Source organism: Panulirus ornatus, chromosome 33 (genome assembly GCF_036320965.1).
Source record: "Panulirus ornatus isolate Po-2019 chromosome 33, ASM3632096v1, whole genome shotgun sequence".
Taxonomy (NCBI): Eukaryota; Metazoa; Arthropoda; class Malacostraca; order Decapoda; family Palinuridae; genus Panulirus; species Panulirus ornatus.
Window position 1 is genome coordinate 3,329,853 of NC_092256.1, and position 14,740 is coordinate 3,344,592.

The 14,740-nt window shown below is 41.0% G+C and overlaps 1 protein-coding gene across 2 annotated transcripts in view; it reads left to right on the top strand.

The window, feature by feature from the left end:
* LOC139759410 (leucine-rich PPR motif-containing protein, mitochondrial-like) overlaps positions 1-14,740 on the top strand; it is a 407,417-nt gene that overhangs the window by 28,840 nt on the left and 363,837 nt on the right. For both annotated transcript variants that reach the window (XM_071681494.1, XM_071681495.1), the window contains exon 3: positions 8,745-8,930. In XM_071681494.1, coding sequence (XP_071537595.1) covers positions 8,745-8,930 — 186 coding nt within the window. The remainder of the gene's footprint in view (positions 1-8,744; positions 8,931-14,740) is intronic.

Genomic DNA, 14,740 nt, shown 5'->3' on the forward strand with positions numbered 1-14,740 from the left:
ATAACCCATCAGCCTTTTCCTGTAACTTAGGTCTCTTAATTCTTGTGCAAAATTTATTGTTCTCCTATGGTCCCTCTCTGTTAGCTCTTTGTGCTTTTTTAGGTGTGGTAACCAAACCTGAGAGGCCTATTCTAGTTTTTATCTTATGAAGAATATGATTAGCTTGCTAATTGTCTTCCTTATCCATATACTTAAGAGCAGTTATGATATCTACTAGCAGACTTTTTGTCTCCCTAATTATTCTCCTAATATGGAACTCTAGCAACATGTTAGGGACATTATTGACTTCCAGATTCTTTTCACACACAGAATACTTAGGCTTATTTTTGTGCAAGATGATAATCACATTAAGGCCATCTTTTGCATACCTCATCCTCAGTACTTTAAATTTGCTTGGATTGAATTTCATTATCCATTTATTTTTCAGAACAACTTTGGAGTAAGTTTAGGTCCCCTTGTAAACTGATAAAAACCTTTTATGCTTTTCACAGTCCTCATGACCTTTGCATCATCTGCAAACATATCAGGTAGGCTTCTATTCCATCAGGCAAGTCATTAACGTAAATCAAGATGAGCAGTGGTCCCAGAACTGAACCTTATGGCACTTTGGTAGTCACCTCAACCATTTGGAGAAGGCTCCTACAACATGCATCCTTTGTTCCCTTCAATTGAAATAATCTTCTATCCATCGAAGGAGTTTCCTTTTATTTCTACCCCATGATCCAACTTTTTGATCTGTCTCCCATTCAGTATAGTGTCTGTTGCTTTTAGACTGTCCAGATACAGACAGTCTACTCATCCTTCCATGTGTTCAGGACCAAGCTTACTCTCTCATAGAACTCTAAGATATTAGTTATACAGGACCTAATTTTCCTAAAACCATGCTGTCTCTTACTAAAGTCAAGAGCTTCATAAAGATGTCAGGGGCTCTTAGAGCAGGAAGTAATTTTGATGATTATGGTTTTTTCTAGGTGTAATACTGTTCTAAGTACACCCAAGTACATAATAAACTGTTTTACTAGGCATGTGCTTACACAATTCATGTCTCATTTGCATATTTTTACTGATTGTTTATGTTTTTTCATTCTATATTTATTTATTCATTATACTTGATTACTGTTTCCCACATCAGCAACGTAGCACTAGGAAACAGATGAATAATGGCCCATCCTCTTAAATACACATTATATTTATTTTTCTTATTGCACTTGATTGCTGTTTCCTGCATCAGTGAGGTTGCACCAGGAAACAGACAACAAATGGCACATCCACTAATGTACACATGTATACACATAAATGCCCATGCATGCACATATACATACATACATATACATATCAAAGAGAAGAAAGAGGCATTTGGATGATTTTTGCAGGGAGATGTATAAAAAGAAAGAGGCAGGAGGTCAGGAGAAAGGTGCAAGAGGTTATAAAGAGGGCAAATGAGAGTTGGGTTGAGAGAGTATCGTTAAATTTTAGGGAAAATAAAAAGATGTTTTATCCCTGGGGATACGGGAGAAAAAATACTTCCCACGCATTCCTCACGTGTCGTAGAAGGCGACTAAAGGGGACGGGAGTGGGGAGCCAGAAACCCTCCCCTCCTTGTATTTTAACTTTCTAAAAGAGGAAACAGAAGGAGTCACGCGAGGAGTGCTCATCCTCCTCGAACGCTCAGATTGGGGTGTCTAAATGTGTGTGGATGTAACCAAGATGAGAAAAAAGGAGAGATAGGTAGTTTGTTTGAGGAAAGGAACCTGGATGTTTTGGCTCTGAGTGAAACGAAGCTGAAGGGTAAAGGGGAAGAGTGGTTTGGGAATGTCTTGGGAGTAAAGCCAGGGGTTAGTGAGAGGACAAGAGCAAGGGAAGGAGTAGCAGTACTCCTGAATCAGGAGTTGTGGGAGTATGTGATAGAGTGTAAGAAAGTAAATTCTAGATTGATATGGGTAAAACTGAAAGTTGATGGAGAGAGATGGGTGATTATTGGTGCATATGCACCTGGGCATGAGAAGAAAGATCATGAGAGGCAAGTGTTTTGGGAGCAGCTGAATGAGTGTGTTAGTGGTTTTGATGCACGAGACCAGGTTATAGTGATGGGTGATTTGAATGCAAAGGTGAGTAATGTTGCAGTTGAGGGAATAATTGGTGTACATTGAGCGTTCAGTGTTGTAAATGGAAATGGTGAAGAGCTTGTAGATTTATGTGCTGAAAAAGGACTGGTGATTGGGAATACCTGGTTTAAAAAGTGAGATATACATAAGTATACATATATAAGTAGGAGAGATGGCCAGAGAGCGTTATTGGATTACATGTTAATTGATAGACGCACGAAAGAGAGACTTTTGGACGTTAATGTGCTGAGAGGTGCAACTGGAGGGATGTCTGATCATTATCTTGTGGAGGTAAAGGTGAAGATTTGTGGGGGTTTTCAGAAAAGAAGAGAGAATGTTGGGGTGAAGAGAGTGGTGAGAGTAAGTGAGCTTGGGAAGGAGACTTGTGTGAGGAAGTACCAAGAGAGACTGAGTACAAAATGGAAAAAGGTGAGAACAAAGGAGGTAAGGGGAGTGGGGGAGGAATGGGATGTATTTAGGGAAGCAGTGATGGCTTGCGCAAAACATGCTTGTGGCATGAGAAGCGTGGGAGGTGGGTTGATTAGAAAAAGTAGTGAGTGGTGGGATGAAGAAGTAAGATTATTAGTGAAAGAGAAGAGAGAGGCATTTGGATGATTTTTGCAGGGAAAAAATGCAAATGAGTGGGAGATGTATAAAAGAAAGAGGCAGGAGGTCAAGAGAAAGGTGCAAGAGGTGAAAAAGAGGGCAAATGAAGTTGGGGTGAGAGAGTATCATTAAATTTCAGGAAGAATAAAAAGATGTTTTGGAAGGAGGTAAATAAAGTGCTTAAGACAAGGGAGCAAATGGGAACTTCAGTGAAGGGGGCTAATGGGGAGGTGATAATAAGTAGTGGTGATGTGAGAAGGAGATGGAGTGAGTATTTTGAAGGTTTGTTGAATGTGTTTGATGATAGAGTGGCAGATATAGGGTGTTTTTGTCGAGGTGGTGTGCAAAGTGAGAGGGTTAGGGAAAGTGATTTGGTAAATAGAGAAGAGGGAGTAAAAGCTTTACGGAAGATGAAAGCCGGCAAGGCAGCAGGTTTGGATGGTATTGGAGTGGAATTTATTAAAAAAGGGGGTGACTGTATTGTTGACTGGTTGGTAAGGTTATTTAATGTATGTATGATTCATGGTGAGGTGCCTGAGGATTGGCGGAATGCGTGCATAGTGCCATTGTACAAAGGCAAAGGGGATGAGAGTGAGTGCTCAAATTACAGAGGTATAAGTTTGTTGAGTATTACTGGTAAAGTATATGGGAGGGTATTGATTGAGAGGGTGAAGGCATGTACAGAGCATCAGATTGGGGAAGAGCAGTGTGGTTTCAGAAGTGGTAGAGGATGTGTGGGTCAGGTGTTTGCTTTGAAGAATGTATGTGAGAAATACTTAGAAAAGCAAATGGATTTGTATGTAGCATTTATGGATCTGGAGAAGGCATATGATAGAGTTGATAGAGATGCTCTGTGGAAGGTTTTAAGAATATATGGTGTGGGAGGCAAGTTGTTAGAAGCAGTGAAAAGTTTTTATCGAGGATGTAAGGCATGTGCACGTGTAGGAAGAGAGGAAAGTGATTGGTTCTCAGTGAATGTAGGTTTGCGGCAGGGGTGTGTGATGTCTCCATGGTTGTTTAATTTGTTTATGGATGGGGTTGTTAGGGAGGTGAATGCAAGAGTTTTGGAAAGAGGGGCAAGTATGCAGTGTGCTGTGGATGAGAGAGCTTGGGAAGTGAGTCAGTTGTTGTTCGCTGATGATACAGCGCTGGTGGCTGATTCATGTGAGAAACTGCAGAAGCTGGTGAGTGAGTTTGGTAAAGTGTGTGAAAGAAGAAAGTTAAGAGTAAATGTGAATAAGAGCAAGGTTATTAGGTACAGTAGGGTTGAGGGTCAAGTCAATAGGAAGGTATGTTTGATTGGAGAAAAACTGGAGGAAGTAAAGTGTTTTAGATATCTGGGAGTGGATCTGGCAGTGGATGGAACCATGGAAGAGGAAGTGAATCATAGGGTGGGGGAGGGGGAGAAAGTTCTGGGAGCCTTGAAGAATGTTTGGAAGTCAAGAACATTATCTTGGAAAGCAAAAATGGGTATGTTTGAAGGAATAGTGGTTCCAACAATGTTGTATGGTCGCGAGGCGGGGGCTATGGATAGAGTTGTGTGCAGGAGGGTGGATGTGCTGGAAATGAGATGTTTGAGGACAATATGTGGTGTGAGATGGTTTGATGGAGTAAGTAATGTAAGGTAAGAGAGATGTGTGAAAATAAAAAGAGTGTGGTTGAGAGAGCAGAAGAGGGTGTTTTGAAATGGTTTGGTCACATGGAGAGAATGAGTGAGGAAAGATTGACCAAGAGGATATATGTGTCAGAGGTGGAGGGAACGAGGAGAAGTGGGAGACCAAATTGGAGGTGGAAAGATGGAGTGAAAAAGATTTTGAGTGATCGGGGCCTGAACAAGCAGGAACGTGAAATGTGTGCAAGGAATAGAGTGAATTGGATCGATGTGGTATACCGGGGTCGACATGCTGTCAATGGATTGAACCAGGGCATGTGAAGCGTCTGGGGTAAACCATGGAAAGTTGTGTGGGGCCTGGATGTGGAAAGGGAGCTGTGGTTTCGGTGCATTATTACATGATAGCTAGAGACTGAGTGTGAACGAATGGGGCCTTTGGTGTCTTTTCCTAGCGCTACCTCGCACACATAGGGGGGGAGGGGGCTGTTATTCCATGTGTGGCAAGGTGGCGATCGAAACAAATAAAGGCAGACAGTATGAATTATGTACATGTGTATATATGTATATGTCTGTGTGTGTATATATATGTGTACATTGAGATGTATAGGTATGTATATTTGTGTTTGTGGACGTGTATGTATATACATGTGTATGTGGGCGGGTTGGGCCATTCTTTCGTCTGTTTCCTTGCGCTACCTCGCTAACGCGGGAGACAGCGACAAAGCAAAATGAAAAATAAAAAAATAAAAAAGATGTTTTGGAAGGAGGTAAATAAAGTGCATAAGACAAGAGAACAAATGGGAACACCGGTGAAGGGGGCCAATAGGGAGGTAATAACTAGTGGTGAAGTGAGAAGGAGATGGAGTGAGCATTTTGAGGGTTTGTTGAATGGGTTTGATGATAAAGTGGCAGATATATGGTGTTTTGGTCAAGGTGGTGTGCGAAGTGAGAGGGTCAAGGAGAATGGTTTGGTAAACAGAGAAGAGGTAGTGAAAGCTTGGTAAAAGATGAAAGCTGGCAGGGCAGCAGGTTTGGATCATGTTGCAGTGGAATCTATAAAAAAGGGGGTGACTGTGTTGTTGACTGGTTGATGAGAATATTCAGTGTTTCTGTGGTTCACAGTAAAGTGCCTGAGGATTAGCGGAATACATGCATAGTGCCATTGTACAAAGGCAAAGGGGATAAAGGTGAGTGCTCAAATTACAGAGGTATAAGTTTGTTGAGTATACCTGGGAAATTATATGGGAAGGTATTGATTGAGAGGGTGAAGGCATGTACAGAGCATCAGATTGGGGAAGAGCAGTGTGGCTTCAGAAGTGGTAAAGGATGTTTGGATCAGGTGTTTGCTTTGAAGAATGTCTGTGAGAAATACTTAGAAAAACAAATGGATATGTATGTACCATTTATGGATCTGGAGAAGGCATATGATAGAATTGATAGAAATGCTCTGTGGAAGGTAGTAATAGAATATGGTGTGGGAGGTAAGTTGCTAGAAGCAGTGAAAAGCTTTTATCAAGGATGTAAGGCATGTGTACGAGTAGGAAGAGAGGAAAGTGATTGGTTCTCAGTGAATGTTGGTTTGCGGCAGGGGTGTGTGTTGTCTTCATGGTTGTTTGATTTGTTTTGGATGGGGTTGTTAGGGAGATGAATGCAAGAGTTTAGGAGAGAGGGGCAAGTATGCAGTGTGTTGTGGACGAAAGGGCTTGAGAAGTGAGCCAGTTGTTGTTCCCTTATGATACAGCGCTGATGGCTGATTCATGTGAGAAACTGCAGAAGCTGGTGACTGAGTTTGGTAAAGTGTGTGAAAGAAGAAAGCTGAGAGTAAATGAGAATAAGAGCAAAGTTATTAGGTTCAGTAGGGTTGAAGGACAAGTTAAATGGGAGGTAATTTTGAATGGCAAAAAACTGGAGGAAGTGAAGTGTTTCAGATATGTGGGAGTGGATTTGGCAGTGGATGGAACCATGGAAGCTGAAGTGAGCCACAGGGTGGGGGAGGGGACGAAAGTTCTGGGAGCGTTGAAAAATGTGTGGAAGGCTAGAACGTTATCGCGGAAAGCAAAAATGGGTATGTTTGAAGGAATAGTGGTTCCAACAATGTTATATGGTTGCGAGGCATGGGCTATAGATAGAGTTGTGTGGAGGAGGGTGGATGTGCTGGAGACGAGATGTTTGAGTATAATATGTGGTGTGAGGTGGTTTGATCGAGTATGTAATGAAAGGGTAAGAGAGATGTGTGGTAATAAAAAGAGAGTGGTTGAGAGAGCAGAAGAGAATGTTTTGAAATGGTTTGGTCACATTGAGAGAATGAGTGAGGAAATGAATAGAGGCAGCAAGTATGAATTATGTACATGTGTATAAATGTATATGTCTGTGTATGTGTATATATGTATATGTGAAATGTATAGGTATGTGTATGTGCGTTTGTGGACGTATATGTATATACATGTGCATGTGGGTGGGTTGGGCCATTTCTTTCATCTGTTTCCTTGTGCTACCTCGCTAATGCGGGAGATAGCGACAAAGTATGATAAATATGATAATATAATAAATCAAGATATCCATGTATACATTCATATACAGACATATACAAGTATACACTTGTACATAATCATACTTACTAGTCTTCATCCATTCCTGGTGCTACCCTGCCTCAAAGGAAGCAGCATCTCTACCCCATGCTTCATTGAGGTAGTGCCAGGAAAACAGACAAAAAGGCCATATTCGTTCACACGCAGTCTTTAGCTGTCATGTGTAATGCCATGAAACCACAGCTCCCTATCCACATTCATTGCCTACAGACCTTTCCTTGGTTTACCCCACACATTTCACATACCCTGGTTCAGTCCATTGACAGCATGTCGACCACAGTATACCACATCCTTCCAATTCACTCTATTTCTTGCCTGCCTCTCAGTCTCTTGTATGTTCAGTCCCATCGCTCAAAATCTTTTTCACTCCATCCTTCCACCTCCGGTTTGGTCTCCCACTTCTCCTTGTTCCCTCCACCTCTGACACATATATCCTGTTTGTCCAGTTTCGTCTCCCGCTTCTCCTTGTTCCCTCCACCTCTGACACATATATCCTCTTTGTCAACTTTTCCTCACACAATTTCTCCATATGCTCAAACCATTTTAACACACCCTCTTCTGCTCTCTCAACCACACTCTTTTTATTTCCACACGTCTCTCTTACCCTTTCATTACTTAATCAAGCCACCTCATATTTACTTACCAGGTACACAGACAGAATGTTTTTGGATAAATAATTGAAAAAATAGAGTTATGCTTATCTAGTTATGAGCAATAGTACAAGACATATAATTTCTTTTACTGTAAAATTTTTTACACTAGTGGCTGTTCATTATGCTTTCTGAAATGGCTATGCTATTTCACTATCTTTGATCATATAAGGTTGTCTATAGTGCAAGATATTTTTTCACCTATTCTGTTAGGCTACTAGAGACATCTATGGATAAGAAGTGGAGTCATACAGCAGTATGGAAGTTGTATGAGCGCATGAAGGTGTTGAGCCAAATATTTGGCTCGGTTCACCAAACTATGTCCACCCAAAAAATTGGCTTGTTGCAGTGAAAGGGTTTATAAGTAGAATTGTCAGAAAAGAGGCACTATTGGCTGAAGTTTCCTTGAAAGTTTCTGTATCAGAAAAAAGAGATTATTCAAAACATTATGTAGATCTTGCAGTTCCGTAGTAGGTATCAGAGATTTGAAAATTTGAATGTAGGTGGACTGGGCAAGGATTTTTTCCAATGTGTTTGTGATTGATATGTGCCTTCTTTCATATTCTGATTTATTGGAATTCCAGGATATGCAGTTCAGCTTGAAGATGATATGTTTGTTTGCTTTAGTATCTGTTTAACTTTACTGCTATAATGTGGCTGTTCTTCAGTGTTAAGAAATATTCTAATAATCCTTAATGACAACAGGGATGCCCTGCTGCATGACTTGACTTTTGTGTTTTTAAGATTGCTGAAAGACCTCGATTTATGATGATTTGTACATGCATGGTTGGAAGATCTCTTCCATATGTAAATAAATTTTTTCTGTTATGAAATTCCTTGTGTTTTCTTTGATGTATGATGTTTTGAGATCTTGTCTGTTGTCATACAAAGTCCTGAGAATCTTGGATTACTTTTGGAAGTAGTAACATAACATGGTGCTCTATTGGAAATAGGGCCATGTCATACATATCAACATTTGAAATCTATGTTGGAAGGCAGTAAGATGCTTTGTAAGTTCTGACGAGTTCATGAAGTTGCAATATGTTTTAAAATGTTTACAAAAATTTGTACTGTGAACACCCCATTTCCAGTAGGTAATAATGATAATCAGCCTTAGTTTAAGATTTTATTTTATGTTTTGAATGTTGAAAAGCATTGAATTAAATGACTGCTTCATTTTCAGGTTCTGAAGCTTATTGAAGACAATGGTGGCAACGTGGATTTGTCCAGGATAGTGCTACAGATGATACACTTCGGTCATGTGAGAGAAGCAGTGCACCTCCTGCCCTCATTTCCACATATACGCAGAAATAATCACCTTTACTCCAATGCTTCCATATATATTCAGGAGATGGTCCACGCTGAGGTGGTCAGTAAATCTTTAGTTTTCCGTAGCATATCAAATGTTAAAGTTCTACCTTCCTGGCTGTTGAGTCATAATTTTTTTATTTCACTATCCACAATGCATTAACAGATTCTTCTTTTACTCAGGATGCTATCTCTTATGATGCATCAGGATAGCTCATGAGTCCTCTGTATACAATATTCACCTATGAACAGAGCTCTCTGAGCACCTGAGAGAGCACTTGTTCAGTATTGGGTTAATACATCTTTTTATCCCTAACATAAGAAGTATATACGGGAGTCAGGACCTTGTGATCATACCTGTCCAGGCTTATAATGTCATGACTGAGATGAGGTAGGCCTAATGACCTCTCAACCCACTTTCATTTACTCATACTTAGTTATGCTTTTTAGACCTACTGATGGTTGTTTGAAGCTAGCTTGTGTGGTGTCTTCACACTTGTATTACTGTTTTTTCATGACTCTCATGGCATGTAATTTGTTAAATCTTTAGAACTAGTTTACCTGAAGATGGGTGATTTATTGGTGCCTATGCACCTGGTCATGAGAGGAAAGATCATGAGAGACAAGTGTTTTGGGAGCAGCTGAGTGAGTGTGTTAGCAGCTTTGATGCACGAGACCGGGGTATAGTGATGGGTGATTTGAATGCAAAGATGAGTAATGTGACAGTTGAGGGTATAATTGGTGTACATAGGGTGTTCAGTGTTGTAAATGGAAATGGTGAAGAGCTTGTAGATATGTGTGCCGAAAAAGGACTATTGTTATCATTTGCCATAGTATGGTGGCACATTTGACTTTGTTGTGATGGTTTGCTTAATCCTACATTTTGTGTTTTGTGTTTTTTCTTTTATATTTTAGAGTGATTCTGGATTTTTTGGTTTTATATAAGCAAATATAACAATAAAAGCTCAAGAAGACAGTATTGGAGATTTTTTCTTGTTTTCTGGAGAAGTATTGTACTTGTGCCTTGAATCTAGATTTGAAGAATGCTTACTGTCACTCAGAGGACTAAGATTAAGTGTGATGATGGCTCTTGCCAGGCAGTCTGGTTTAATTAGCAACATCTACTGTCATTTTTCTGATTTCTCTCAGATTGGAGAATTTCTTAAAATCTAGAATAAGGGTGAGAAAATTTGACCATTCAGAGTGATGTGTTTTGAGGTTAATTATAGCACTAAAAATGTTTACCAGGTAGTAGTTGGTAGGTGCCCATGAACCAGGGAGGTATATTACTACCTTCCGGGGTATCAGGAGGGTTAGTGATGGCTGCATAGTGAGCCAGCACTTTGTTGGTTGTCAAGCTGCTTTCCTCTTACCCAGGTAGCTGTGTTTCTTTCTGCCTCCCCCACATGGGGACTACTAGCATTCTGTCCACAAACAAGCAATCTCTCCTTGCCATACGTGACACTTCACAACACTTAATCCAAATAGCTCATTGTTCGTAGCCCTTGATTTTCCTGCAGTGAGTGCTATATGGGAGCCCTGCCTTTTGGGAGAATGGTAGAAGCAATAGACAGAAGTAGCAGGTAGGAACAATTGTGCTTGAGCATTGGGAAGAAGCATTAGGTGGAAGTATTAGGTAGGAACATTAGGCAGGAGCATTAGGTAGAAATAGTCAGTAGGAACATTAGGTAGGAGCCACTGCAAATCCTGTGGTAGAGTTGCCCTCAGCCATCGGCTTGTTAACAGTGAGACACTGAAAGCTAATAAGTGGCACAGGAGCTCACTAGTTATGGCGACTCTTTTGCTGTGGCCACCACCTTGAGAAAGTTCCTTAAGAGAACAGGCATTAGATATATAGATAGATAGATAAGGAAGAAAGAATACTTCCCACGCATTCCCTGTGTGTTGTAGAAGGTGAATAAAGGGGACAGGAGTGGGGGGCTAGAAACCCTCCCCTCCTTGTATTTCAACTTTCTAAAAGGGAAGACAGAAGAAGGAGGCATGCAGGGAGTGCTCATCCTCCTCGAAGGCTCAGACTGGGGTATCTAAATGTTTGTGGATGTAACCAAGATGAGAAAAAAGGAGAGATAGGTAGTATGTTTGAGGGAAGAAACCTGGATGTTTTGGCTCTGAGTGAAACGAAGCTGAAGGGTAAAGGGGAAGAATGGTTTGGGAATGTCTTGGGAGTAAAGTCAGGGGTCGGTGAGAAGACAAGAGCAAAGGTAGGAGTAGCACTACTCATGAAGCAGGAGCTGTGGGAGTATGTGATAGAATGTGAGAAAGTAAACTCTAGATTGATATGGGTAAAACTGAAAGTGGATGGAGAGAGATGGGTGATTTATTGGTGCCTATGCACCTGGTCATAAGAAAGATCATGAGAGACAAGTGTTTTGGGAGCAGCTGAGTGAGTGTGTTAGCAGCTTTGATGCACGAGACTGGGTTATAGTGATGGGTGATTTGAATGCAAAGGTGAGTAATGTGACAGTTGAGGGTATAATTGATGTACATAGGGTGTTCAGTGTTGTAAATGGAAATGGTGAAGAGCTTGTAGATTTGTGCACTGAAAAAGGACTGGTGACTGGGAATACCTGGTTTAAAAAGAGAGAAATACATAAGAATACGTATGTAGGTAGGAGATATGGCCAGAGAGCGTTATTGGATTACATGTCAATTGATAGGCACGTGAAAGAGAGACTTTTGTATGTTACTGTACTGAGAGGGACAACTGGAGGGATGTCTGATCATTATCCTGTGGAAGCGAAGGTGAAGATTTGTAAAGGTTTTCAGAAAAGAAGAGAGAATGTTAGGGTGAAGAGAGTGGTGAGAGTAAGTGAGCTTGGAGAGGAGACTTGCGTGAGGAAGTACCAGGAGAGATTGAGTGCAGAATGGGAAAAGGTGATAGCAAATGACTTAAGGGGAGTGTGGTAGGAATGGGATGTATTTAGGGAAGCAGTGATGGCTTGTGCAAAAGATGCTTGTGGCATGAGATAGTTGGGAGATGGGCAGATTAGAAAGGGTAGTGAGTGGTGGGATGAAGAAGTAAGATTGTTAGTGAAAGAGAGGAGGAGAGGCATTTGGACGATTTTTGCATGGAAATAGTGCAAATGGCTTGGAGATGTATAAAAGAATGGGGCAGGAGGTCAAGAGAAAGATGCAAGAGGTAAGAAAGAGGGCAAATGAGAATTGGGGTGAGAGAGTAACATTAGATTTTATGAAGAATAAAAAGATGTTTTGGAAGGAGGTAAATAAAGTGCGTAAGACAAGAGAACAAATGGGAACATTAGTGAAGGGGGCTATTGGGGAGGTAATAGCAAGTGGTGGTGAAGTGAGAGGGAGATGGAGTGAGTATTTTGAAGGTTTGTTGAATGTGTATGATGATAGAGTGGCAGATATAGGGTTTTTTTGTCGAGATGTTGTGCGAAGTGAGAGGGTCAGGGAGAATTGTTTGGTAAACAGAGAAGAGGTAGTGAAAGCTTTGTGGAAGATGAAAGCCGGCAAGGCAGAGGGTTTGGATCATATTGCAGTGGAATTTATTAAAAGAGGGCAACTGTGTTATTCACTAGTTGGTGAGAATATTCATTGTATGTATGGCTCATGGTGAAGTGCCTGAGGATTGACGGAATGCACACATAGTACCATTGTATAAAGGCAAAGGGGATAAAGGTGAGTGTTCATATTACAGAGGTATAAGTTTGTTGAGTATTCCTGGGAAATTATATTGGAGGGTATTGATTGAGAGGGTGAAGGCATGTATAGAGCATCAGAGTGGGGAAGAGCAGTGTGGTTTTGGAAGTGGTAGAGGATGTGTGGATCAGGTGTTTGCTTTGAAGAATGTATGTGAGAAATACTTAGAGAAACAGATGGATATGTGTGTAGCATTTATGGATCTGGAGAAGGCGTATGATAGAGTTGATAAAGATGCTCAGTGGAAGGTATTAAGGGTATCGGGTGTGGAGTTAAGTTGCTAGAAGCAGTGAAACGTTTTCATCGAGGATGTATGGCATGTGTATGAGTAGGAAGAGAGGAAAGTGATTGGTTCCCTGTGAATGTTGGTTTGCAGCAGGGGTGCGTGATGTCTCCATGGTTGTTTGATTTGTTTATGGATGGGGTTGTTAGGGAGGTGAATGCAAGAGTTTAGGAGAGAGGGGCAAGTATGCAATCTGTTGTGGATGAGAGAGCTTGGGAAGTGGCTGATTCAGGTGAGAAACTGCAGAAGCTGGTGACTGAGTTTGGTAAAGTGTGTGAAAGAAAGTTGAGAGGATGTGAGTAAGAGCAAGGCTATTAGGTTCAGTAGGGTTGAGGGACAAGTCAATTGTAAGATAAGTTTGAATAGAGAAAAATTGGAGGAAGTGAATTGTTTTAGATATCTGGGAGTGGATTTGGGAGTGGAGGGAACTATGGAAGTGGGAGTGAGTCACAGGGTGGGGAAGGGGGCGAAGGTACTGGTAGTGTTGAAGAATGTGTGGAAGGTGAGAAAACGTTATCTCGGAAAAAAAAATGGATATGTTTGAAGGAATAGTGGTTTCAACAATGTTATATGGGTGCGAGGCATGGGCTATAGATAGGGTTGTGTGGAGGAGGATGGATGTGTTGGAAATGAAATGTTTGAGGACAATATGTGGTGTGAGGTGGTTTGATTGAGTAAATAATGAAAGGGCAAGAGAGATGTGTGGTAATGAAAAGAGTGTGGTTGAGAGAGCAGAAGAGGGTGTATTGAAATGGTTTGGTCACATGGAGAGAATAAGTGAGGAAAGACTGACAAAGAGGATAAATGTGTCAGGTGGAGGGAATGAGAAGTGGGAGACCAAATTGGAGGTGGAAGGATGGAGTGAAAAAGATTTTGAGCGATCGGGGCCTGAACATACAGGTGGGTGAAAGGCATGCAAGGAATAGAGTGAATTGGAACGATGTGGTATACTGGGGTCAATGTGCTGTCAGTGGATTGAACTAGGGTATGTTAAAGGTCTTGGGTAAACCGTGGAAAGTTTTTGGGGCGTGGATGTGGAAAGGGAGCTGTGGTTTTGGTGCATTACACATGACAGCTAGAGACTGAGTGTGAGCGAATGTGGCCCTTGTTGTCTTTTCTTAGTGCTACCTCGCACGCAAGTGGGGGAGGAGGGTGCCATTTCATGTGAGGCGGGGTGGCGGCGGGAATGGATGAAGGCAGCATGTATGAATATGTGCATATATGTACATGTCTTTGTATATGTATGTATACAGTGAAATGTATTGTTATGTATATGTGTGTGTGTAGGCATTTATGTATATACATGTGTATGTGGGTGGGTTGGGCCAATCTTTGTCTGTTTCCTTGCGCTACCTCACTAACGTGGGAGACAGCGGCGAAGCATAATAAAAAGAAAATAGATGTCAATCCTTTTAAGGAGAGGAATCTCATTTAAGCAGTAGTGCTGGTTTATTTAAAGGATTTTATCTTCATAGCAGATTTGTAAGAATATACCAGACTGGATTGCTTGGCTATGTATGCTTGTTCCACAAAACATGTTTCTTCTTACTGTCGAAAATTTCAGATTACTCCATATCAGAAGTTCTCTTAGGTCAGGGCTGATTGGTACCCCTGAACAGGTTTACTTTGCTTTACATTATTCAAGGTTTTAGCTTTCTAATATAACTATCTGTTTAAGCACCCTAGCTCATATTAAGTTTGTGTTAACCTCTTTTGGAGTTGTAGTATTAAAATGTTTGTTCAGTAGGGTTGGGGTTATGGACAGTACAATTTGTGTGGCCATGTCATATAGTGTATGTGGAAAATTGACCCTAACTTTTTTTTATACTTGGAACTTCAGCATGGTGTTGGAGTGTCTTCCTCATGCTCAGTTGATGGTCAATTCCCATTGCCTATTTTTATGA